Source organism: Podarcis vaucheri (assembly GCF_965113315.1).
Source record: "Podarcis vaucheri genome assembly, chromosome: 8".
In the NCBI taxonomy this organism is placed as follows: Eukaryota; Metazoa; Chordata; class Lepidosauria; order Squamata; family Lacertidae; genus Podarcis; species Podarcis vaucheri.
In genome coordinates this window covers 27,051,878-27,078,697 of record NC_138766.1, presented here as the reverse complement: position 1 = coordinate 27,078,697, position 26,820 = coordinate 27,051,878, and the positions used below count along the sequence as shown (strand labels likewise).

General features: G+C 43.2%; 1 protein-coding gene across 1 annotated transcript in view; it reads right to left on the bottom strand.

The window, feature by feature from the left end:
- The window catches only part of MYLK4 (myosin light chain kinase family member 4), an 84,289-nt gene that overhangs the window by 38,644 nt on the left and 18,825 nt on the right, over nt 1-26,820 (bottom strand). Inside the window, exon 2 of the mRNA XM_082234359.1 lies at nt 26,333-26,528. Within this exon, the coding sequence (XP_082090485.1) occupies nt 26,333-26,528 (196 nt within the window). The remainder of the gene's footprint in view (nt 1-26,332; nt 26,529-26,820) is intronic.

Sequence of the window (26,820 nt, the reverse complement as noted above, 5' to 3'; positions counted from 1 at the left end):
AATCAATGGGCATCAGAGGTGCTTAATGTCTGAATCATACCTCATTGATTATTTGCACTGCGGGAGCCATGATTTGCCAGTACAATTACATAACAGCACTGGTAATAGGCCCTGCGTAATACCGCTTCAGTAGCATTTATACATAGGAGAATGATAACAGCATTCTAACTTTGGCATGGGTGGAATCTACACACATATAAAAAGCGCTACGAAAATGCTTTTTTGAAAAACATTTTTAAAAAACACATTGAATTTTGCATAGCTCAGTGTCGCCACCTAGTGTCACATTTGTACATTGCACTTTAGAACACATTTAAAATGTTTTATTTGCAGCTGTATAGCTGAGTCCATGGTCTTGTATTCAGCGCTAGTCGGAACCATCAATATACACACTAATACATTCCATAGGGTTGTGGCTCACAGCAGTTCAGAATATTATCTTCAAGGCAAATCAGGTGAGGTCCATTATCAATACCAAAGGATTAAGGAATTCAGTAATAATTCCAATACCTTAGGGAATCAGTGTAGGTTGGGCAACCTAGTCAGATGGACGTCTTATAAATAAAATAACAGTAATATTAGTAGTCGTAATCATCATCATCGTCTGAAGTGTAAGAGCAATGAGCGGGAATACAGTTGGCTAGTCTCTTTTTCGGCTAAATTTGGCATCAGAGCAGAGTTAGAAAGCTGGGAAGGGGGAGATTTTCAGAGGATGCCAGAAAAGAGTTAGTGTGTGTGCAAAGGAGGGGGGGATCGGCATAAAGAGAGAGAGAGAGAGAGAGAGAGAGAGAGAGAGAGCAGCCCAGTTCAATTTTTGGCTCCAGCCACACCCACCAGTGGCTTCAACTTCACTCACTGCCACAGATTAAGGTGAGGGAATGTGGTGCTTAAATTTTAGAGCTCCTGACCTAGATCTGTTTCCACCATCTTCTCTTCTTGCTGTTGCTAACTCTATCCTAGACATGTGTGTCTCTGTGTGCTTTTAATAGATTTAAGCTATTTGAGATTAAACATTGTGAAAGTAAGTTAACATCAATTCTGCAGCCAACTTTGCCCTTTAAATAAACATTGCTTCTCTTCCGTCACCTCTGACTTAATAACCCCAATAACTGAAGATGTCTTGAAAAGATTTCATTTGAATGAAAAGTAATTTTTGCATCGTTTTCCTGTTGGAGTAAATATCATGTTCCCAAACTTCTGCACCATGTCACATCACCTATATGCAACAACCGGGGGTGAGGGGGAGAAATTATCACTGTAGGAATTTGCTTTCATATCCTTATGTGGCAATTTGTTGCTCTTTGACAGTGTTGGGAATGTTTTGAGAACTACAACTTCTTTGTAAATCAATAAGGAAACAACAGAAGAAAAAACAGAAGTGTGTACACACACACACACACAAATCCTTCCATGATTTAGGAATCTCTGCAAGCAAACAATTGTTTCTAGAAAATCATATAAAGAAGTTGCAAAATATACAAGCAAACTTCTTGGTGATTACAAGGTGAGCGCAAATTGCTCCAATCTGAAGAGTAAGAATTTCTTCTTTGTCATCATATTATTATTATTATTATTATTATTATTATTATTATTATTATTACTTGTTGCTGTTGTTGTTGTTGTTACTAATGTGGCATCATCTATGTAAATGGCACTTTATGAACAAGCAGGCTTGACAGCAGCCTATCCCAAGGTTTTACTATCTGACTGAAGAAATATTGTCTCTATAATCCATTTCAAGGTGCAAAGCAAGCTTTTGCGCCTATAATTTCTACATTGATACTTAGATTCCTTCTAAGAAGCTCAAGGTGGTGTATACGATTCAGCCCGTTCCCATTTAGGTTAGGCTAAAATACAGTGACTAGCCCAAGGTCACGCAGTGATTTTCATGGGGATTAGATTTTCTCGGGATTTGAAGTCTTGTGTCCCGAATCCTAGTCCAACATGTGAACCACTTCAAGTGTTTTAATGTAGGGTTGTAAAATTTTTATTGATTTTATTATTTATATTTTTGAAAACTGCTTTGAGGGTGTTGTTGTTTACAATCAAGTGATGCATCAATTTTATGAAATAAATAAATAGGCTACAGTGGCTTTTATAGAGTGAAACTTGGATGCATTTTCAATACTGAAAATTTCGTGAGATTGTTTGGGGATATTCATTTTAATGTTTTTAATGTTTGATGCTTTATTATGTTTTATATATTCTGTAGGCCCCCCAGAGTGGCTGGGGAAACCCGGCCAGATGGGAGGGGAATAATAATAATAATAGTAATAGTAGTAGTAGTAGTAGTAGTAGTAATAATAATAATAATAATAATAATAATAATAATAAACATAACTAGTGCTGCAACTCAGTTAAAGAAATTTATTGATCATTCAAGTTTTAGTTTATTAACCCATTAAACCATAAATTAAAATAGCATACATTTACATCTGGGTAGAATGAAAATGCATTATTTTTAATGACATAGACTTATATTTCAGCAGAAATCGTTTTAGAAATGGCATTCCTCTCGAGTGTGGAAATGGGGACAGAATGCCTCTTAAAACTGTGCTTAGCATCTGCAGTTTTTGCAAGCACTTCTTTTAAAAATTATCGCCCGGATCCACGTTCTGTTCCGTCTGGGAATGCAGGATAGCATGTTTCTCCAAAGATTTATTTTTCTTTACAGCTCTTTTAGGGCTTGGTATAGTTGCACACACACAGCCAGTCTGCTTTTCATTCAATTACGACACGATTCGATTAATTGTTGAATTGCATTCAGCCGAAATCTTTCATTCATACCTGGCTTCAATTTGCAGAAATGTAATCTCTGCCACCGCAAAGTTCATTCTTTTAATCTGATTGTTCCATTTCTAACTTTCACTGTCTTCTTGGTCGTTCTTATGCAATAGCTCCTCGTCCTTGACATTCCACCTAGTAACACTGCGGCTGTCTCCCTGCCAGCTTCTTTCCGCGGTTTGGATTTCATATTAGCGTTTTATACGTCGGGCTTGAATATACATTCGGCAGAATGAAGCCTTGACATTGGAATATACTACTCTAGGATACCAATGGGGTATTGAATGCTGAATTATTGCAAATCTAAACAAAAACAAAAACAACCCTTTTTGCACATATAAAAACAATATAACTGCTTTTGTATAACTGCTTTTCTTCTCTCCCACATAATGTTTTTCTAAATGCATGGCCACTATTTGCAAGGGAGCATTCAAGCAATGACAAACCTAGACAGCATCTTAAAAAGCAGATACATCACCTTTCCAACAAAGGTCCGTATAGGTAAAGCTATGGTTTTCCCAGTAGTGATGTATGGAAGTGAGAGCTGGACCATAAAGAAGGCTGATCGCCGAAGAATTGATGCTTTTGAATTATGGTGCTGGAGGAGACTCCTGAGAGTCCCATGGACTGCAAGAAGATCAAATCTATCCATTCTGAAGGAAATCAGCCCTGAGTGCTCATTGGAAGGACAGATCCTGAAGCTGAGGCTCCAATACTTTGGCCATCTCATGAGAAGAGAAGACTCCCTGGAAAAGACCCTGATGTTGGGAAAGATGGAGGGCACAAGAAGAAGGGGACGACAGAGGACGAGATGGTTGGACAGTGTTCTCGAAGCTACCAGCATGAGTTTGACCAAACTGTGGGAGGCAGTGGAAGACAGGAGAGCCTGGCGTGCTCTGGTCCTTGGGGTCATGAAGAGTCGGACATGACTAAACGACTAAACAACAACAACATTCACACCTGCCAGGGGTGTAGCTAGCAGCTCCGGCACCCAGAGCAGCAGGGGCGGGGCAAGCGGCCCATGGCAGCACCACAGCGATCCATTCAGAGGGGCACCGCAGCAAGCAGCCCATGGAGTCTGCCTGGCAGACGCAAGCCCCACACTGCCGTTTGGGGCAGCATGGGGCCCGAACCACTCGCAGGAGAGACACATGGCTCGGTGCACTGCAGGCCAGGCCCCGCAGTAAGTGCCACCTCCCGCGGTGTACCATTTTGTCACCCCCCTCAGGGATGACACCCGGGTCAGCCTGCATGCCTGCACCTCCCCTTCCTACACCCCTGACACTTGCACCCCAAACAGGGACAGTCTAGGGCAGCAGTTCTCAAGCTGTGGGTTCCCAGATGTTGTTGGACTACAACTCCCATCACCCCTAGCTAGCAAGGCCAGAGCTCAGGGATGATGGGAGTTGTAGTCCAACAACATCTGGGGACCCACAGCTTGAGAACAGCTGGTCTAGGGAAACCTCAACCACCTGCTTCTGCTGAACATTTAAGCCTGACTTTTAGACCGAATGTTTCCAGAGCCAAGCTTCCTTATTACAGTTTCCTATCTCTGTGGCACTTTCATTTCTTTTCATTGTTATAGCCCGCATTTTCTTCCAATAGGAAAAAAACAAAAAAAAAATTACAACCACAGAATCATAGAATTGTAGAGGTGGAAAGGACTCTGAGGATCATCTAGAAATCAATCTCCTGCAGTCCCATACAGGGATTGAATCTACAACCTTGGCATTATCAGCAACATGTTCTAAAACAGTTGGATCCTGCCTCAGTCATTCCTAGAATAGATGCCTAGAGATGCAGCCCTGTACATGTTCAATGGAATTTACTGCCAAGGTAAGTTTGTACAGAAATGCAGAGCCTTACTCTGGATTCACTATAACTATCTACACACACACAGGATCCCTGGACAGTTAAGTCCAGTCAAAAGCGACTATGGGGTTGCAGCGCTCATCTCGCTTTCAGGCTGAGGGAGCCAGCATTTGTCCACGGTCAGCTTTCCGGGTCTTGTGGCCAGCATAACTAAACCACTTCTGGTGCAACAGGACACCGTGATGGAAACCAGAGTGCTCGGAAACGCCGTTTACATTCCCGCCACAGCGGTACCTATTTATCTGCTTGCACTGGCGTGCTTTCGAACTGCTAGGTTGGCAGGAGCTGGGACAGAGCAACGGGAACTCACCCCATCGCGGAGATTTGAACTGCTGACATTCTGATCGGCAAGCCCAAGAGGCTCAGTGGTTTAGACCACAGTGCCACCCACGTCTACACACACAAAGAGAGAATGACACAAACACAGAGAGAGAGAGCTATTCACCTGCTTCATCCCGTTTCTCACACCTGCTACTATGCTCATTTTCTTAGGCATACTTTTGCCCTCTGATAGGCTTGAGTGTCTTAATATAAGCAATATGCTCGTTTTGTTTTGTTTGTTTGTTTTTCAAGTTAGGCTTGGCTGGATCTGGTGCCAGTCCAGCAAACACAGCTGGCTTCTTTCACGGACTAATAGAACAGGACGTAGCCTCCCGCCTGCCCAAAATCGCTACACCTTGGCAATCTCATAACCTCCTTAATGTTCTGTGTCAAAGTAATACTTCCAAAACGTTGCCAAAAAAAAAAAAAAAACGCTCAACAACCACCACCCCAACATCTTAGGGCTTAATGCAAATGCCATTCATAGGTCGCAAGCATTAAGTGAGCATGGAATGGAGAACGGAAAGACATGGGAAAGGAACTCAGCAACTTGTGAAATTTGTATGGATAAAAGGGAAGACACTATCTCACCAAGAGATCTGAACATTTTCGTGGTTAATGCACTTCTGGCAAGCAGTACTTAATGGCTAAAGGAATCCAGTAAGAAAAGAGGATTAAGCAAGGTATAACGGGGGGGGGGGGGGAATCTTGTATTCAACAATGTTATGCTCAGAGAAGACCCATAGAACTTAATGAACATGACTAACTGAGGCTCATTCATTTCCGGGGCTCCACTCTGAGTAAAACTGTTGATCACAACGATTACTTTTAATTTGTAAGTCCTTGCAACACAAAAGTTACCTCAGACTTTTCAAACATTCCCAACATTTTGCCCAATAATTTTTTAATCAGTAACACTTTTGACATCATTCTGCTGCAGACGAATCCTCACAGGCAATTTTACACCTCCTCCTTACCCAAATATTGCAATGTTCTAGGCCATCTTCCTGAGGTACAATTCCTTTCAAAGAGATAGCACCAGAATTTAAAAATGTCCTTGTGATCACTTAATTTACAAATTTGCAGGTTTATTTATTGCATCCATAGACCACCTTTTCCTCCAAGGAGCTCAACATGATGTACATGACCTCTCCTCATCCCCATTTTATCACCACAACCAGACTGTGAGTCTGGCTAGACTGAGAGGCATTCCCAAGCTCATCCAATGAGCTTCATGGGGAAATGGGGATGTGAGCCTTTGGGTTTCTCAACACTGGAGAAAAATGTGGACCCCCATCTCAGTGTTGTCCCAGACTCTTTTCCCTTTAGGTGTGGGGCTTTCAATCCTGGTTGTTTCAGACTTTCCAACCTTTTCTTTATAGGAACACAGGCAGCTTCGTAATACCAAATCCGCCCATTGGTCCATCTAGCTCATGATTGTCTATGCTGATTGGCCAGTAGCTTTACAGTGTTTCAGGTGTGGGTCTTTTATAGCCCTATTTGGAGTTGCCAAGAATTGAACCTGAAACCTTCTGCATGCAGGACAGAGGTTCTATCACTTAACTACAGCCTTTATGGCTCTCCTTGGGCACATGTGTGCACACAGAGATGCACACATGCAGACACACTTGCACATACCTTTAGGCTTTAGACACACTTATCTGCAACTATGTTCCATGAAAGCTAATGGTTCTGATTTTGCTGTGCTGTCAGATCTGCATCAATCGACTATATTGAGGTTGGGGGGCCCATCACCCTTTCAATGAGGATGGACTCAAACGCCCATCTTTACAACTGCCTATACCAGCATGGCCAGTGGTCAAGGATTATGGGAGTTGTGGTCTACCATCTGGATATCACAGGTTCCCTGTCTCTATTGTAAAAGCATAGCTGGACACATTAAGGTTTATGGGATGGTATTTGAAGTGGCACTAAGGAGATTGCAAGTTTCTGCTTGCCAGTGGAACAATCTCCCCTTTCCTCCTCCATGCACCGTTCTGGGGGTATACCTAAACCCCCAAAACTGATTGGGGGATGGGGGCCCATGAGGGAAAGAGGGAGATGAGCCTCATTGTCCTAGAGGGACTTGTTGTGCTGTCTCCAACTACTGCAACTGTGTAGTTTAACCTGGCCCTCTATATTGTTGAACCAAACAATCACCACCACAAAATTATGCACATGCAACTGGAGCGTAATTTTCTCAAGTTACAAAATCCACCAAAATTTAAGGAATAGGCTGTAGATTATGTAACCCAGAAATCTAATATGGCAGGAGGAAGGGGAAACGCGCGTAAGATTCCTCCACCCCCACTGTAAATGGAAAGGACAGATCGGCTTTTAATTAATGGTAACAAGAAATAATCCAAATGACTGATGGTTTTTTTGCGGGGGGGGGGGGGAGCCTTTCTTTTTCTTGGAGAAAGATTGGCTGTAAATTACTGCTGTGTCAAGTGGTTCCACTCCTGGGATGGAGAAACTTGAGAAGAGCAGCATCTTGTTATGAAACAGACTCTCCATTTACCTCAGAGGCCCTCTTCTCCTGTCCCCTAATTTGGCCCCATCAGCTCTATCTCTCCCCCCCACCTCCCCGTTCTATTTGTAGAACTAAAAGGATGCTACTCAAAACTCCTTTGCCACAAGCTGTGGATGCAGAAATCACTGGGGAAATGCCATGGCCTTGTGCGATATGTGACAAAGAAAGCTCTGGTGGATTATCTCCGCTATCCCTTAGGGCCTTCAAATTCCTAAGGGATTGCTATCCTATTGTCAACCCGCTCTACTTCTCCCTTCTTCTAAATTATCAAGGATTCACTTGTACTATTTATTTGGAGTATATAAACACAGCTCTGTGGGGTTTTTCCCCTACCCAACTTCCTATACAGTAAAGAAAATAAATAGACTGGTTCTTTAGTCGCACACTCAGAATGCCCTGAGAGAATAGAGAAATAGTTAGTGGAGTTTTATTGTGTTTAATAGAGAAATAGTTAGTGGAGTTTTATTGTGTTTGGGAGCATGCTCCAATAAGACGGTTAAGAATCTACATTAAACTTTTCAGTTGCTTTCTTTGTCCCACATCATACATTCTACCAGTAAGATCTAATTTGGTCACCATCTTTGTTATGTACTGAAGTTCTCACCCTGGGCCAGCAGGGGGATACTGTAGATAGTTATGCAAATGAAGGGTTGAAAGTGACATTCAGTGATTGGATAGTTTTAGAAAGTTGCTACAGTAACGTTGTACTGGAGCTCTACATAAGCAGGCTGACTGAGCCCTTCAGCTCAGTTCTGTTCTGGCCTCTGAATAAACAAGAGCTGTTTGAAGAATCACTATGTTGTCTGATATGTTCTCCCACAACTTGAAACCCATTAATCCGAACATACCAGCTCTGTAGTACTACCCTGTGGTACTAAAAACCAGTTTATTCAGGATTGTAGCATAAGACACATGCATTAGGAGTGCCAACTTGGCCCTGCGACCATGGGTGCCATGGCCCTGGCACCGAAATTTGTGGGTGCCTGGCCCCTTCTTGGGGAATTTGGTGGGTGTTCGGGCACCCAGGGCTTGAGGGAATTGGCATCTATGACATACATTAAGAACCATAGTTTTGCAACATTTTTTGCACATTTTAAATTCTTATAAAAACCACTAACACATAACATTACAAATTAATGCAGAATTACACAGGCAAGTTATAAATAGACCACTTATAGCATGGGTAGGCAAACTAAGGCCCGGGGGCCAGATCCAGCCGATCGCCTTCTAAATCCGGCCCATGAACGGTCCAGGAATCAGCATGTTTTTACATGAGTAGAAGGTGTCCTTTTATTTAAAATGCACCTCTGGGTTATTTGTGGGGCATAGGAATTTGTTCATTTATTTATTTTTTTCAAAATATAGTCCGGCCCCCCATAAGGTCTGAGAGACAGTGGACTTAGAGGGATTTTTTTTTAAGCTTTCTTTATGATAAGCTTGAATGAAACCCCATTTCTAACTTAGACCAGGTTTTCTCTTCTTGCTGACGAGAAGTAAATCAAGCCATACTTCGGTTCAGAGATTCGAGACGGTGAATATTTAACATCATGCATATAGGGATCCGACTGAGGACCACGCTAGGGATATCATACGTCTAGATTTTCCCAGAGATATCCAGAATACTTCAGTCAGCAGCAGTGTCCAGGTGGAAATTGGGAAAATGTCCTGGAAAATCCAGACATACAGCAGCCCATGTCGGCAGTGCCGCTTTTGCTGTTTCCCCATAAAAATAGCTCAAAAACGGCAACCCTAGACCCTTACCCAAGCTGTAGCTCAGGGGTTCAAAGCTTCAAAGCTGGAACCTACCTATGTTATCCTAGAAGCTACTGCTGCAGCTCATCTGCTTCAGCAACTCCAACACTATTTGGTTTGGCCTCTGCCATAAGCCAGAGCTTGAGCAAGAAAAGTACCTGGTCGTATGAGAAAAACGCTTTCCTTTCTCCTACAAAAGCAAGTACCCGCTGTTCTTTGACTGCAGTCCAGTAAAATCCAGTAACCATGTTCTGACTTGGCTCCGAGTGATAGTCTGTTTAGCTTCTGCTTGAGTAGTAAAGTGTGAGTACAGGCCTTCCTGTCTTAAAAAGTCAGCGGTGTGATGATTCTTTCTTTTCTTATGTAGTGTTTTGGGATTACTATATTCTTGGAGCACTTTTATTTTCTTTCCCATAGCCTACACATTGTGGGTCCTTTGGCACCCTGCTGTTTAATTTTCAGCTCGCATGTTCAGTTCAGTTCAGTCAGTAGAGCCTGAGACTCTTAATCTGATGTTCGTGGGTTCAAGGCCCGTGTTGTGCAAAAGATTCCTGCATTGCAGGGGGCTGGACTAGATGGCCCTTGGGGTCCCGTCCAACTCTACAGTTCTATTATTCTAAGTGCCAACGCCACCATTCTCCATCTTCTTGCCTGGTTACCATACAAACTGGGAACTATGGGGTCTTTGGTGCCTCCGTATTGTCTACAGGGCACTCACGTGCAAGTGTGGCACGAGGGAGCAGGGGCAGAGCTGCTATTTTGATCCACTGACCTCTGGGAGATGGGAGAATCCTACAAAAGGTTATATTTGTGTCACTTGGTGGGACTCGGTATCTATTTACTCCTGTGGCTACTATTACACTCTTCCTAAGGACCTGAGTGACATCTGTTTTTAAATACGATTCTGTTCTAATTCTAGGCACAGTCAGGGGGAGATCAGGTCGGGTTGTAGATTTCAAGCAAGTAGCTCTTTGCTGCAAAACATTGTTTACATTTTCCTTCCCACCCCACCAACCAATCCTTCCATTTTGGTGTTCCCAGTTCTCCTTTCCTTGCTCTCTTTCCCTCATAACCCAGCTGTTCCTAAACGGCCTCGGCCCAGTATACCTAAAGGAGCATCTCCACCCCCATTGTTCTGCCCATGCCCTGAGGTCCAGCTCCAAGGACCTTCTGGTGGTTCCCTCAGTGTGAGAAGTGAGGTTACAGGGAACCTGGCAGAGGGCCTTCTTGGTGGTGGCGCCTGCCTGTGGAACACCCTCCCACTACATGTCAAGGAAATAAACAGAGAGAATGAAAGGACATGAGAGGAGATGGCATGGAACGTTCTTAACAATAGTTGTTAATAATAATAATAATAATAATAATAATAATAATAATAATAATAATAATAATTTATTTATTTATTTATACCCCGCCCATCTGGCTGGGTTTCCCCAGCCACTCTGGGTGGCTCCCACTAGAATATTAAAAACATGATAAAACATTTAAACATTAAACACTTCCCTAAACAGGGCTGCCTTCAGATGTTTTCTAAAAGTCAGATAGTTGTTTATTTCCTTGAAATCTGATGGGAGGGCGTTCTACAAGGCAGGCACCACCACTGAGAAGGCCCTCTGCCATACACACAACAACAACACCACACATCTCAAATTATAGCAAAGTTATTGCAATTCTGAAGCAGGAAGCGTTTAGCTGATTTTCACTTCGCCCTTCTGCTGGCAAGATTTAAGCAGGAAAATGGCTAATAAAAGTCTCTCACACACACATGCACATACACACAAACACGAATATGCTGAGAGAAAGCATTTGGGGATAAATATCTTTCCTCTCTTTAAAATTTTACTTGCTGGGTTTTTCATGGTTTCAGGTGTTTTTCATGGTTTTGAAAACACAACACGCAGAGAAAAGTCATCATGGAAACAGTAACGGCCCAAAATAGGCAAATGCATGGAGGGTACTTTCGCCGGAACACACAGGACTCAACGACAAGCTTACACCACCACTTTCCGAATCAGAAGCTGGAGTTTCTGCTGCACCAGCACCTGCTGCTCTGTTGACAGCTACAGGTTTCCAAATTTCCATGATGCACAAACGCTGTCAACATCTCTTCAAAGGTCCATTATCTCTCACATGGACATGAAACCTGATGTCCGTGTTACGACTGCGCAAACCCTACATGGAAGGAAGCACATGTCTAGCTCATCCAAGGGGCACTCTATTTGCCACCTTTTCCTCCTGGCATCTGCGCAAGTCACGTTTCCCCCTGCTTTCCAATTTCCAACAAGTAGGCAGGCTATTTCTAGATGCCCACGAGAAGCATTTAATTGGACCTCAAAGCCACATCCTTAATCTGTACGTGACCGTGATCTCCAGGGAGTCCCTGAAGACAGGTTGCTCAGGCAGTAAGCAGGTGTGGTGTGCCTAGCCGAGAAGATACTGGAAGCTCTGCATGACAGTTTCTAGAGCTGGATTCTGCAAACCTCTATTTTTAACCTATTAACCTTGAAAAGAAGGTGAAAACAGCCGGCATGCACACTACAAGCCTGCCCATGGTGGCGTTATGGCAAAATGAGATGTGATTGTGGTAGCCACATATATTTGAAATGATTCTTCTCCTTGGACAGGTAGAGTTTACAGGTAGAGAGTCTACTTTCAGCAACATCAGGTTGGGAAGAAGAAGAAGAAGAAGAAGAAGAAGAAGAAGAAGAAGAAGAAGAAGAAGAGTAGTAGTAGTAGTAGTAGTAGTAGTAGTAGTTTGGATTTGATATCCCGCTTTATCACTACCCTAAGGAGTCTCAAAGCGGCTAACAATCTCCTTTCCCTTCCTCCCCCACAACAAACACTCTGTGAGGTGAGTGAGGCTGAGAGACTTCAAGGAAGTGTGACTAGCCCAAGGCCACCCAGCAGCTGCATGTGGAGGAGTGGGGAAGCGAACCCGGTTCACCAGATTACGAGTCCACCACTCTTAACCACTACACCACGCTGGCTCCCATGGCTGAGAGGAGGCATGGCTGAGAGGAGCGCAGTCTTTCCACTCTCTTTCCATTGCTTAAGGGAATTTATTTTCCTCCTCTTGTCTAGTTTACTTCTGGTATTGGAATCGGGATGAAAGCAAAGTGCCCAGTTTGACAGGTCACTTGGAAGTTAAGTGGAAGGGTTCAAGTCTCCTCACCAGAACTTATGAGGTTAAAACACCAATTTGGATCAAAATATTCTTGCCATCCACAGTGCAAGACAAAAGTGGAAAGCAAGATTTCTCACTATGCATGGAAACAGGAGTCATGCAATCCTTTCTCCTGCTAAGCCATAGATGGATTATTATTTTTCCAGCTCAGTGAAAATCTAGTTTATTATACCTGATCAAGTTATCTACCAAACAAAAGCATTAAAGTTTCCCCTGCATATTATATATCACACATTGTTCTTCCTTGTGCCTGCAATGGCACTACCCTACTTAAATCAATTGACTAAATTGCAGGAGATGTTCTTTTTGGAAAGACATACATTGCAAAGACCTGGGAGGTGGAGCAGGCAGGCTGTTCTTACTCAGAGGAGGGAACAGATGTATAAATGAAAGTATGCAAGCAAAAGGACAAGGAGATTAAGGACAGCAAGTCGTCCCTGTCCATCAGCAATGTTCACTTGCCTTTGGCAGCAGGTAAGTGGTGATTTGCATGAATGTGCAGATCGTTCCCTCAGGGCCAAACAGGATGCGGCAGTAACCTGGAAGTGGGGAGGGTGGTCCCAGTCAAAATTGAACCCCCCATGGGATGCAAAAAGCAGCTTGTTGCTAGCCAGAACCATAGCAAGGAGAGGAAGGACTGAACTCTCCCCCCTCATGCCCTGTGATCCCACAACCACTTGGACTCTCCTATGACTGCTGTTTACATCACACACACACCCACACACACACCCCTGCAATTAAAGCTGCACCTAGTTTTGTTCCTGACTGTGTGTCAAGTTATCTTTATCCTTAGCACACAAACTGCAATGAAACCCTTCACACAACTTTGCACGGCACAGAGATGCTTTTTACCTAAATGGCAAGGCAGGGCAACACAGTCCATGTTAGCTGGTAACTTCTCTGTTTTGGCTCTGAATTTCACCTGCATCACTGCTGCAATTTACTGTGGGCTGGAAGTTGCAGTTTCTCCTCTTTCTGTTCACAGGGAAAACAAAAAACGGAAGGCCAGGTTCTTCCCATATCATCCTACCCAGATCTAGACCCTTCCTCAGGCACTTTTAGCAGAATTATGCTAAGTGGCAACCAGGGCTGGATTTAGGTTTGATGAGGCCCTAAGCTACTGAAGGTAATGGGGCCCTTTATATGTCCAGCTGTCCCTTGCCAACAACAAACTGTCACTGTTTTATGTGTTTGCACATAACAAAATATGTATTTTATCAAAGTAATTGTATTTTTTTCTTTACATTTTTAGGGGGCCCCCAAGAGAGTGGGGCCCTAAGCTATAGCTTGTATAGCTTATACGTAAATCTGGCACTGGTGGCAACAAAGGGAAGGACCTTTTTGGTAGTGGCAACCTGTCTCTAAAAAGCTCTCCCCATAGAAACTTGCCTCACAGATACATTGTTATAACTTAGTGAGCGTTTTAAGATTTGCCTCCTGTTATTTTATTTCTGCATTTCATATCCGATCTATCTAATTGTGCACTGCCCTGAATTTCTACACTGACTGGAGGACGGAACGAAAAGCTTTTAAACAGGCAGACATCTCCTTCCATTAGCTTTCCAACCAATGCAAAATACCCACATGTGCTTATATTAAGAAAAATAATATTTGTTTTCTCATGAAGTTAAACCTTTTTCTGCTGTTTCTTACTCCCTATATACAGGTGTATGCTGGAATAATATAAACATTTTCTTTAACTGCAGAAAAGGTCAGACCAAGAAACATCCCCACATTAAGCGACCACAGAAGGCACGGTATATTTTCAGCAGTGCTATGAAGTGACAGCATCCTGCGGGCATTGTGGGTAATTTAAATGGCGGTCAGCTTTCAGACAGCTGCCTGGTATTGGAAGGGGGGCAGGGCTGGTGTCATTAGTGGATATTTCCGAAGCACTTGAATTTTGGGTGCTGATGTCAGTCTTTGGTGTTCTGTTTATTACTGATTAATTCATACTAATGCTTTTACACGTACCTTTCAAAATGGATTACAAAATCAAATAAAAGAATACAAGTTTACAAAACACAACGAAAAACCAAAATAACCAATAAGACAAGAACTTTCACAAGGAATGGGAAAAGTTTATAATTTATTTACGAGACCACTGTAAGCAGGTTAAAACATTAGCAGGATTTTAACCACACTTGCAAAGTAATGGAAAGCATGGATAATTTAGAAAGATTTAAAATTTGGATGAGTATTGATATGCAGTTGTAAATAATATCGTTAGGACCCATGGAAGGGATGGAGGGAAGTCAGGAGATTCAGAGCAATCTCAATCTTTGGATTTGGAACTGTTTTTTGATGTAAGTTTATACTTTTTAAAATCATATATCCCAGGATCACTGCACAAAACAAGACTCAAAGAAAAAGTGAAACCAGCAATCACACGAAAACACAACAGCAGTACAATCCTATACACATTTACTTGAAAGTAAGCTCCACTGTTAGCCTCGGGTCAGAAAATCCCCAACACAGCTGAAAAGTTCGCTCCTGTTCCGTGCATGGCTTCAGATGTCAACGAATCCTTAGGATATTTTTTCACCACTGGAGGTCACTGCAACCTTAATGTTTCCTTCCCAAGTTCCTGACAGACTGCTTCTCTATTTGATGCTGGCATTCATGAAGCCTAACTCAGAGCAGTTTACCTTCCTCTGTTTGCTAACAGACTTCATTGTTCATGTACCAGTAGCCATGGCAAAGTCAATTTCTCCCCTCCTTCCCCACGACATGTGGGTCCCCACCCTAGACAATTCGCTGCCTGGCACAAAGGAAAGGATGTCTCCCCCATTCCATGTACAAAAGTTAACCAGACTGGCAATCAAATCTTGACATAAGATTTAATTAAAACATGGGCAGGTGGGAAGCAACACGCCTGAGCCAAGGAGATAAGTAACTTTAGATGGCATCTGAAGGCAGCCCTGTATGGTAGCTTTTAAATGTTTAATTATGTTTTTACATATGTTGGAAGCTGCCCAGAGTGCCATTCAGATGGGTGGAGTGTAAATAATGAAATGTTGGTTGTTGTTGTTGTGAAATAGGACATCCCTGTTTTCATCCGAGAAATGTTGGAGGGTATGTTAACTCATTCGTTTATTTCATTTATATCCTACCTTTTCCTCTAAGAAGCTGGGACAACCCAATAAGATGTGTGAGTATAAATAATAAAATAATCATTATGGAATTGGAACGTCCCTATTTTAATCGGAAATGTTGGAGGGTTTGTGGTCATATCCTAAGCATTCGAAACTCTCCATAGTACACAAAATCAATTCAAGTGAATTAAAGGGATAGTATAGTTTTCTCTGTAGAAAACAAGCACAACATTTTGCATTTTTGAAATTTAGCTATACACTAAGCTGCCAGGAATGCGCTGATTATTGCAGCTAACACTCAAAAACACCAAATCCATAGCAATTAATACTATTTTCCTGAATTTACTCAGCATCACAATATGCTGCGTTGATGGAAATTTGTTTTAAAAAAAATATGTCTGAGGATAAAGAATTTTAAAACCCCACCCAATTATTTTAAAACATGAATGGAAGACTCAGGTGCATTAAGAAATAGAAATTACAATGACATGAAGCCTTGCTGCTCAAAGGCTTTCAGAGTTTTGACACTTAAGCTACACATAATTTGGGAGAAGAGACCCACACCAACTGCTAACATCCAACCCATATTATCATTAACAGATGAAAACTGACCTAGCTCTTCCACATGGGCACATAAACCAGTCACATGACATGAAGAATCACTCTACCAAAATACAAATGATGGATGAAATGAGACTAACCCATTCAATGAGGGGCCAGGGACATTCTCAGATACTGTATATAAAAGCCTCTTCATTTTTGGCAACGTAAAAGGGATTTAAAGTGGGTGTAAACGAGAGCTAAATTCATTTTAAGGTCTCTTTTGGCTGCCAGAAGTACTGCAATGCAAATGAGAGTCAGGCCTTTAGTGGTGTGGATATATCTGCTGTTTCTTTAAATAAACAAAGCGATCTCGTGCAGGAAAACATAGGGGTCCCTTGACTCTCGTAAAAGTGAATATGGGGCGTTTCCCACTGCCACTACAATGTACGTGGTTGTGCCATGCGTATCATTTTAATCCTCACATGGAAATGTACAGTGGTACCTCAGGTTACATACGCGTCAGGTTACAGACTCCGCTAACCCAGAAATAGTGCTTCAGGTTAAGAACTTTGCTTCAGAATGAGAACAGAAATCGTGCTCCGGCAGCGCAGCGGCAGCAGGAGGCCCCATTAGCTAAAGTGGTCTTCAGGTTAAGAACAGTTTCAGGTTAAGAACGGACCTCCCGAACAAATTAAGTACTTAACCCAAGGTAACACTGTATTAGTTTAGGACGAAGATGGATATGGACCAACCTCTTTAAAAAACAGATTACAGTGGTACCTCGGATTAAGTACTTAATTTGTTCGGGAGGTCCGTTCTTAACCTGAAACTGTTCTTAACCTGAAGCACCACTTTAGCTAATGGGGCCTCCTGCTGCTGCTGTGCCGCCGGAGCACGATTTCTGTTCTCATTCTGAAGCAAAGTTCTTAACCTGAAGCACTATTTCTGGGTTAGCGGAGTCTGTAACCTGACGTGTATGTAACCTGAGGTACCGCTGTATCTTCCTCTCCTCCGTGTGTTGAGTTCAACTTTGTCTATTCTAGATTGTAAGCTCCTTGTGGGCAGGGTCTGTCTATTTTTGAGTAAGTAATTCTATAAAGTATCAAATATATCAATGCTAGTTTTTAACATCTGCATTTCTCCAAACGTTGTGATGCAATTCTCCCAACATAAAAAATTTGTACAAAAAGACTGGTCATTTTGAACTGGTCATTTTTGGCCTCCAAACTGATTAACTATACCAGACATAGGCAAACTCGGGGCCCCAGATGTTTTGGGACTACAGCTCCCATCATCCCTGACCACTGGTCCTGTTGGCTTGGGATGATGGGAGTTGTAGTCCCAAAACATCTGGAGCGCTGAGTTTGCCTATGCCTGAACTACACATTTCTGTGGCATCACTAAATACAGTTTGGTCAATGGTGGTCACTGTTCATTGCCCTTTCTGTCTATCATAAATATCCAACACAAACAAGTTAATATTACAAGATGCAATTCCAGAAGGAACATTTCTATGATTGGCACGAGTCAGAAACAGTGTTTGAAAATATCATGGCTCGTAGAACACACACACACATTAATTAAGGAATTAATGGCATTTGCTGAATGTTGTGCTACCCTTTGTGACTTTGGAATGTAGCTATGGGGTCAGGTTTCCTTCAAGGTCGTTGACTGTAACCAGATAAGAATAAAGAGTAATATAAAAAGAGAGAGTAATGAAGTGCTCGTACACAGACATCCAGATCTGGCGGGACTAATTAACAAATTCTTAGATCTTATTTTTATTCAGCAGACAAGTGGCTAACACATAGCAAGTGCGACATGTAAGAGGAAACAGATGCCAAGCCTCAAGCAATGTGAGAAACTCGTCTTTCTTTTGATTGACAAGCGCATATGTTGGGACCTGTGTCACAATCTGCCTTTCTAGCAAGCTGTACTTAACTGAATCAAAATGTACACATTCTCTCTTTTTCACGACGTGGGCCTTTGAGACAGATTTCATTTCTTTGAGTCTTGTTGGCCACGTTGGGTGGCTTACAGTTGGGTGGTTTAAACCAGGGGTCAGCAAACTTTTTCAGCAGGGGGCTGGTCCACTGTCCCTCACACTTTGTGGGGGGCCGGACTATATTTTGAAGAAAAAAACATGAACGAATTCCTATGCCCCACAAATAACCCAGAGATGCATTTTAAATAAAAGGACATATTCTATGCATGTAAAAACACGCTGATTCCTGGGCCATCTGCGGGCCAGATTTAGAAGGTGGGCCAGATCCAGCCCCCGGGCCTTAGTTTGCCTACCCATGGTTCAAATGGTTGGTTTACAGCATTTATTTTTTATTTACCCACCCAACATTGCTCTGATGAATATAGGGAACACCCTATTCTTCATCAGGAAGTTTCTCCCACATTTGATCTCACCGCACACAAAGACATCATATACCAGGGGTCTGCAACCCGCGGCTCCGGAGCTGCATGTGGCTCTGCATGTGGCTCTTTGTCGCGGCTCCGGGGCGGATACTAGCGAGGGGAGGAGGCGCATTGTGCGCCCTGACACTCCCCACTGTGGCGGGCGCTGCACTGGCTGTGACATCGCATGGGGGCGGTGCGTGCGTTAGTAACGCACCGTCCCGACGTCACCTTCCCGCCCGCTACATTGTAAGGGGCATGTACGCTGGTCACTGCATTGAAAGGGGGCATGTACGCTGGTCACTGTTTTGAAGGGGAATGAAGAACACACACACACACAAAAAGGTAACTTGTTAATTTAACGTTTATTTCTATGAGGAGGAGTAATTCTGAGGGGTCAAACAAAGAAATAATAAAAAAGTGACAAAAAAGTTATTTTTATAATGACGAGTTTTGCGGCTCCCAGTTTTTTTTTCCTTCGGAAACGGGTCCAAGTGGCTCTTCTTCTCTTAAAGGTTGCAGACCCCTGTCATATACACATCTACATTGGTCACCTTGAGCCAATTACAACCTCGGCGCCCAACCTACCTTGCAGAATTGTTGTAAAGAAAAATGCGTGAGAGGAAATATCACATGCAACAACATTTTAGCAGTAAGCTGCCTTGACTCCCTGTCAGGGAAAAAGGCAGGATGCAATAATGAAAATGATGGTGATGATGATGATGATGATGATGATGATAGGGCTCCATTTACAATAAATGAATCAACGCTCCCTGCATTTCCTAATAAATGGCTAGCTGCAGAAGCATCACAATTAAAGAATTTAAAGTGGATTGATGACCTTTCCCTTCAAAATTATAGGAAGGGATTCATATGGCAACTTCATTCATTTGGTGCAGGGATTTTATTTTCCGTATAAATAGGATTCTGTTTTTGTAACTACACACACCATTTTTAATTGTTATCCTAGACGTGGAGGGGAGGAAAAAGGGGGGAAAGAGACATTCCAAGATCAAATCAGAAACCAGGGTGGCTTCTGTAATTCCAGGACTGTCCCTGGAAAACCGGGACACGTGGAGAGTATGTTTTTACTTCACTGCTGCAGAGAAGCCATCAAAAATTAAAATGCTGTTGGAGTTAGGATACAGCCATAGTTAATGATCTCGTAATGCCCCTTCTTATATGGCTCAGCATATAAGCCATGCCACAGAATCAATATGGAAATGGCAGAATTCTCCAAGAAATTTGGATGGGCACAAGAAGGTGCAATAAATATCAAAATGGGTGGAAGGTTTGCATGTAATAGCAGCCACAGAACAGTTCCAGCCTAATTTGGAAGCCATAACACAGCAGAATTAGAAAGAAAATACAGTGGTACCTCAGGTTAAGAACTTACCGTATTTTTCGCTCTATAACACGCACCTGACCATAACACGCACGTAGTTTTTAGAGGAGGAAAATCCGTAGGCATGCCACCCGTAGGCATTCCCTCCATAACACGCACAGACATTTCCTCTTACTTTTTAGGAGGAAAAAAGTGAGTGTTATGGTGCAAAAAATACGGTAATTCGTTCTGAAGGTCCATTCTTAACCTGAAACTGTTCTTAACCTGAGGTACCACTTTAGCTAATGGGGCCTCCCCCTGCTACTGTGCTGCCGCCGCCCAATTTCTGTTCTCATCCTGAAGCAAAGTTCTGAACCCGAGGTACTATTTCTGGGTTAGCAGCGTCTGTAACCTGAAGAGTCTATAACCTGAAACGTCTGTAACCCGAGGTACCACTGTATAAAACAAATGTGACTCTTTTATTTTTCAGCCCCTTACTTAATAATAATAATAATTTTATATTTTGCAAATACAACAAAAGAACAAGGGAAGAAATATTGCCAGATCACATTAGCAATAAAAGTATTCCCTCAATTCTAACTTAGACATATATATTACTATTAGTAGTCCATGTGCCCAGATAGATAGCCAAATGAGATTGATGAGATAGCAGCAGCTTCATATGTAGCATTGCCTGGGAATTCTAAGACACACACACAAAAAGGGGTGCAGTTTTGAATGGCTCATTCTGCCATCTTGATTCCAAGTGGCATCCAACTACCATATATTTACAGAAGCCTCTCCTTGGTCTCAGAAACCATCATGCAAAATTTGGTTATATTTTAAGGGGTGTCCAAACGCATAACAAACCGGCAAACAACTTTCTAGAATACATATATTAGACACGTTCAAATGTGCAACGGACAGGAAGGTCTTCAGACCAGCTGAGTGGTGGGTGCTGGGAGTTTATCCTTCCAACCCTGAAGGATAAACCTCTTTGCAACCATGAGGGGTTCACAGAAACCATTTTCATTGGCATCTGTCACTCCCCACATCACAAGAAGAGCTGCAACTGATACAGGCAATAACGAGCTAAATGGGCTATAGGTTGAAATTCAATGTTTCTCAAACTGGGTCACCATATGTTCATGGACCACAACACTCACCATCCTGACTACTAGTCCTGCTCCCTAGGGATTATAGGAGGTGCCCCGGAATAATATTTCACTGTGATTAGAAGAAGAAGAAGAGTTTGGATTTGATATCCCGCCTTTCACTCCCTTTAAGGAGTCTCAAAGCGGCTAACATTCTCCTTTCCCTTCCTCCCCCACAACAAACACTCTGTGAGGCGAGTGGGGCTGAGAGACTTCAAAGAAGTGTGACTGGCCCAAGGTCACCCAGCAGCTGCATGTGGAGGAGCGGGGACGCGAACCTGGTTCCCCAGATTACGAGACTACCACTGTTAACCACTACACCACACTGGCTCTCGATTAAAAACTGGATCTGTCAGTCAAAACAAAAGAAACCCATACCTCTCCACCTAGTCCAAAATTTGAATTCTACCACAGTGAAGACTTTTTCATCCATCCCCATACTGTGCAATCTTGGAGTGCCGCGATGCTTATCATAAGGATTGAATTGACTGGCACTGAAAAGGTGCTCCTATAAATACCTGGAACATTTAGGGCCTTGCCAGCACCTTGAACCAGGTCTGGTAGCCCAGAGGCAGCCAATCCAGTGCATTTAGAAGTGAGGTTACAGGGAACCAGGCAGAGGGCCTTCTCGGTGGTGACGCCCGCCCTGTGGAATGCCCTCCAACCACATGTCAAGGAAATAAACAACTATCTGACTTTTAGAAGACACCTGAAGGCAGCCCTTTAGGGAAGTTTTAAATGTTTGATTTTTTATCATGTTTTTAATATTCTGTTTGGGAGCCGACCAGAGTGGCTGGGGAGGACAGGCCAGAGGTAACAAATGATTATTATTATATAGGATAATATTTAGGATGCTGGACATGGGTGGCGCTGTGGGTTAAACCACAGAGCCTAAGACCTGCCGATCATAAGGTCGGAGGTTCGAATCCCTGCAACGGGGTGAGCTCCCATTGCTCAGTCCCTGCTCCTGCCAACCTAGCAGTTTGAAAGCACGTCAAAGTGCAAGTAGATAAATAGGTACCGCTCCGGCGGGAAGGTAAACGGCATTTCCATGCACTGCTCTGGTTTGCCAGAAGCAGCTTAGTCATGCTGGCCACATGACCCGGAAGCTGTACGCTGGCTCCCTCGGCCAATAAAGCGAGATGAGTGCCACAACCCCAGAGTCGGCTACGACTGGACCTAATGGTCAGGGGTCCCTTTACCTTTACCTCATTTAGGATAGGTATTACACCTTCCAGTTCGGCTGTTCCAATGAGGAACCAGGCAGCCACTTTCTTCACCACTTCCAAACAGCATTTAGGGTCAGCGTTATGTAGGGCATATAAAAAAATAATCCAAGTGCAAGGTCCTCAGAGCATGGGTTACTGATTTCAGACTATCTTGGTCCAAGAACAACCATGACTGGTGAACCAGCCAAAGTTGGAAGGCCAGCTGTGTCTCCAGTGACAACACTGGGCAAAGGAGCATCTCCAAGCTATGTACTTGATCGCAAAAGAGGAGGGTTATTCCACCTATATTTGCTCCGCTCCATCACCACTGAGCGAAACCATGCTTACCATTTTTTTCCTAACTGAATAATCTTACGCATGCCAAGACCAGCTTTGAGTCCTTAACTGAGGAATAAAAATAAATATATGCATTCATCTATAAAACCATTGTTTTGCCATCATCAAATACAAATCGATCCTATGGGAAATCTGTTCCTGCTTGTGGAAATGAGGAGGGAAAAGAGAAGACATGGTGACCTCTCTACCGAATAATGGGTAAAATAATGGAAATTTGCCTGTTGGAATGGAGAAGTCCGAGGAGAAGTCAGGGGAGAGAACGCAGGAGACCAAAACATGCAGACCAACGGATGGAGGGTTCAAATAGTGGGTTGACTTGATAATGTAACAGTACAAGTAACAGTTTAGCTAACTACAAACATTGTCTCTCCCAGCAGAGGTCACTAGAGGATGTTTCATGGATCAATGAGAATTTAGGATGGCCATGAAGGCGGAAGGATGCAATGTTTCAAAATGTGAAGACAAAATATGCCACTGGCCTAGAATTCTACACCAACTTATTATGATATATAACTCTAGAATACATCATCTTGCACTTCTATTTCGTCCCCTTCTTCCAGTTTCTAAAACTGCATTTTTATCAGTTTTTCAAATACAACAAGCCCAAAAGAAAATATACACTTAGGGAAACGTTTAAAGCGTATAAAGAGAATGTTGCCTGGACACCATAACCTGTTTTTGCGAACTATCAACAGTTGACTCTGTATCAAACGGCAAGCCTGCTATTGAAATGCATCCCCCCTCCTCAAAAGCACTTCAGCTACCTGTCTGTCTGCAGATACTTCGGTCTTTCTCTTGCTTCCATGGTTTAGTAAGAGAGTCCACAGCACGTGCCAAAGGAATGAGGCTAAGAAGCACAAGCAACCAGCGATCCAGACAGCTTTTCCTTTCGAAAGGAGACCCATTTTGGGGTGGGTGGGGTGGGGATGTTTTAGCATTGGGGGCAGGTTTGGGGCATTGCTAGGGAAATTTTGCCGGGCTCATTCAGTGGCCTTGCTCAGCCCAGCCAGAACTACCTAGCTATGGAAGGCATGGATATGCTGCCGGCTGGAAGGAATCCACCGGCAAACTCGATCGGACCTATAAGGGAAGCAACGTGATGGCCCTGTGACAAGCACGAAACAGGTGCAGAGAAGATGGGCAGAGCCTCGCTTGGAAGATAATTCATCTGACATTCTCAAATGGGCCAGGGCTGCGAGCATCAACCTCAGCAGTTCCTAACTTCTGCTGCAAGCCATCTGCTCTGTCGTTTTCTGTCCCTCTCAGATCTGAAAAGGGAGGAGAGGGGGGAAAGATGCAAGGAGATGCAAGGGACTTGGGTGTGGGCGGAGGGCAGAGACATCAAAACAAGGGGTGGAAATCTCTTACATATGTTAAATGTTAAAGTTGGGCAATGGCCAATATAAAAAGGTAAAGGGACCCCTGACCATTAGGTCCAGTTGTGGCTGACTCTGGGGTTGCGGCACTCATCTCGCTTTATTGGCTGAGGGGTCTGTATAGTTAAAGCTATGGTTTTCCCAGAGCTGGACCATAAAGAAGGCTGATCACTGAAGAATTGATGCTTTTGAATTATGGTGCTGGAGGAGACTCTTGAGAGTCCCGTGTACTGCAAGAAGATCAAACCTATCCATTCTGAAGGAAATCAGCCCTGAGTGCTCACTGGAAGGACAGATCCTGAAGCTGAGGCTCCAATACTTTGGCCACCTCATGAGAAGAGAAGACTCCCTTGGAAAAGACCCTGATGTTGGGAAAGATGGAGGGCACAAGGGGAAGGGGACGACAGAGGACGAGATGGTTGGACAGTGTCCTCGAAGCTACAAACATGAGTCTGACCAAACTGCGGGAGGCAGTGGAAGACAGGAGTGCCTGGTGTGCTCTGGTCAATGGGGTCATGAAGAGTCAGACACGACTAAATGACTAAACAACAACAACCATACTCTTCAACGTTTCTCTGACAAAAATAGGGACATCCTATGGGAAAGCGGGACATTCTGGGATCAAATTGGAAACTGGGACAGCTTCTGTAAATCCAGGACTGTCCCTAGAAAAAAGGGAGATTTGAAGGGTCTGCAAATTAGCGATAGCACTGGCTAAAGTTTGTAACTGCATGGTTTGGAAAGCCAATCTGCCAAGCGGTCAGTGTTCAAGCTTATCAGGATGCTTTTCAGGCTGTGTGCATAAAAGTACTGTTTCCAATTTCTCTAAGTGGTGAGAAGCTTCAGGAGTGCAGCGCTTACCTGGGTTCATAGCTGTCAACTTTTCCCTTTTCTTGCGAGGAATCCTATTCAGAATAAGGGAATTTCCCTTTAAAAAGGGGAAAGTTGACAGCTACGCTTGGGTTCTCTGTGTTTTCCCTTCTTGCCCACACATCTGTTCTATCGCCCCAACCTCAATTTAAGCAATATGAAAGTTCTGACCCAAATGCGGCTGTATGTAGAAGGGAAATATATACGAAATACAGTTTGAAACCTAGCAGTCAATACCACGATCCAAACACAATACATGTACTTGGAAGTAACCATGCAGGGCTTTTTCTTTTCTTAATGAAACCTATTTTTAACTAATTAAAACCACAGGTGAAATTTGCCATCACTGCTCCTGCATGATTCCCTTTAATATAGCAAAAAGTGGACAGGAGAAGGAGGACGATATTTTGTGGAGTGCTCAACGTGGAGGAGACTTCCACCTAGAGGAAAGTTGTGCAATTGCTCCTTGTATGAGATTAATTTCAGATACCCTTCACAATTAGCCAAGTGCAAAGATCTTTTAAAATTACTTCCTTTGCCTTTTGAAACAACCGAGCATGTACAAAATAAACCTCCTACCAGCAACCTTAAAAATTGTAATCTTAGATTGCACAATCTTTTTGCACCAAATTTACGCACAAGGATTTGTCCGGTCACTCGCAGCAATAAAACATGGGGGTACTGCCTAGATGTTTAAAACCTTACATTTGACTTCCAAAAAACATTCACAAACCAGAACACTTACTTCCAGGTTTGCGGCGTTTGGGAGCCAATTTGTTTGTCAACTAAGCAGTTCGGGAACCAAGGTACCAGTGTACAGCTTTCTAACACAAACACAAGGCCACATGGTCTGAAACATTCCTGCTGGTTTCAAAACAGACATAATCACATATGGTCATAATCATGTGGTCTTACACTGTAAGACACCTTGAAACCTCATAGCACCTTTTATTTCAATCCTTTGAAAACTTTCACACAGGCAATACGGAAACCATAAGCTCTCAGTCCTGTCGCCTCCCTCAACTAATCCAACTGCTTTCAACTGTATTCATTTACTGAAATTGCTTATACACCACTTTCAAACCACCACAGCCTTACCCCAATCCTACACCCATGTGCAACATGACATCTTCTACCCTAGGAATCATCAAGTGGACCAACTTTTTGACTATCCTTAGTCAAATCAGCCTTTCAATCGAGACTCGCCACGAGGCAAGATGAGGCGACCGCCTCAGGCAGCAGGAGCCACACTGGCAGCAGATGTTCCTGGCGTACATCTTCACTCACCCCCTTCTTCCCTGCTGGTGAGGAAGGCATCATTTTGTGGTTTGCCTCAGGCACCAAAATGTATTGGCCAGGACCTGCTTGGAATAATTTTATATTTTCAAGAAGAGAATACGTTTACAAACATGCTTCTCGGTTCAACAACCATCTGATGCCACAGAAAGCAGACCAATAGTTTGTAACATTTTATACACACACAAGTGTGTGTGAATGGATGATTCTGTGTGTGTGTGCGCGCGCGCACACACACATTTGTAATCTTCACATACCTCTTCTTCACTTTTGACTGTCTCCAAGTTTTGGAAGAACGCCATGGTGTCCTCCCGGCTGTTGTAATACCGCGTGTTCATTTCATCCATCCGGTTGATCTTATAGAATTTCGAATGGTAAGTTACCACGTGTTTCTCCATCATTGTTCCGTAAAGTACCGAATAGGAGTGGCTCCCGATTTCTCCTGTCTGTTGTCTGCAGTAAAAGGATACAAATAGAATGTGTTTACATGGCGGCAAACTTAGCATCCAGCAAAGCCATGTATTCAGAACAACATAGCAGCCAGACCTGCATGTGTCTATTGAGCAAATCTTCAATCGATTGCCACAAAACAGAGTGTTTCAAAAGCATGCACAACTGAACTTTAATTTGTAGCCTTTGACCACGGAGATTCCTTAGGGCCTGATCCCTAATAATCACGAGGATGATGCTTAGTGTACAAAAGCTTTCACAACCGCCAAATCCCTGAACAGAGGGCTCCCCAAAT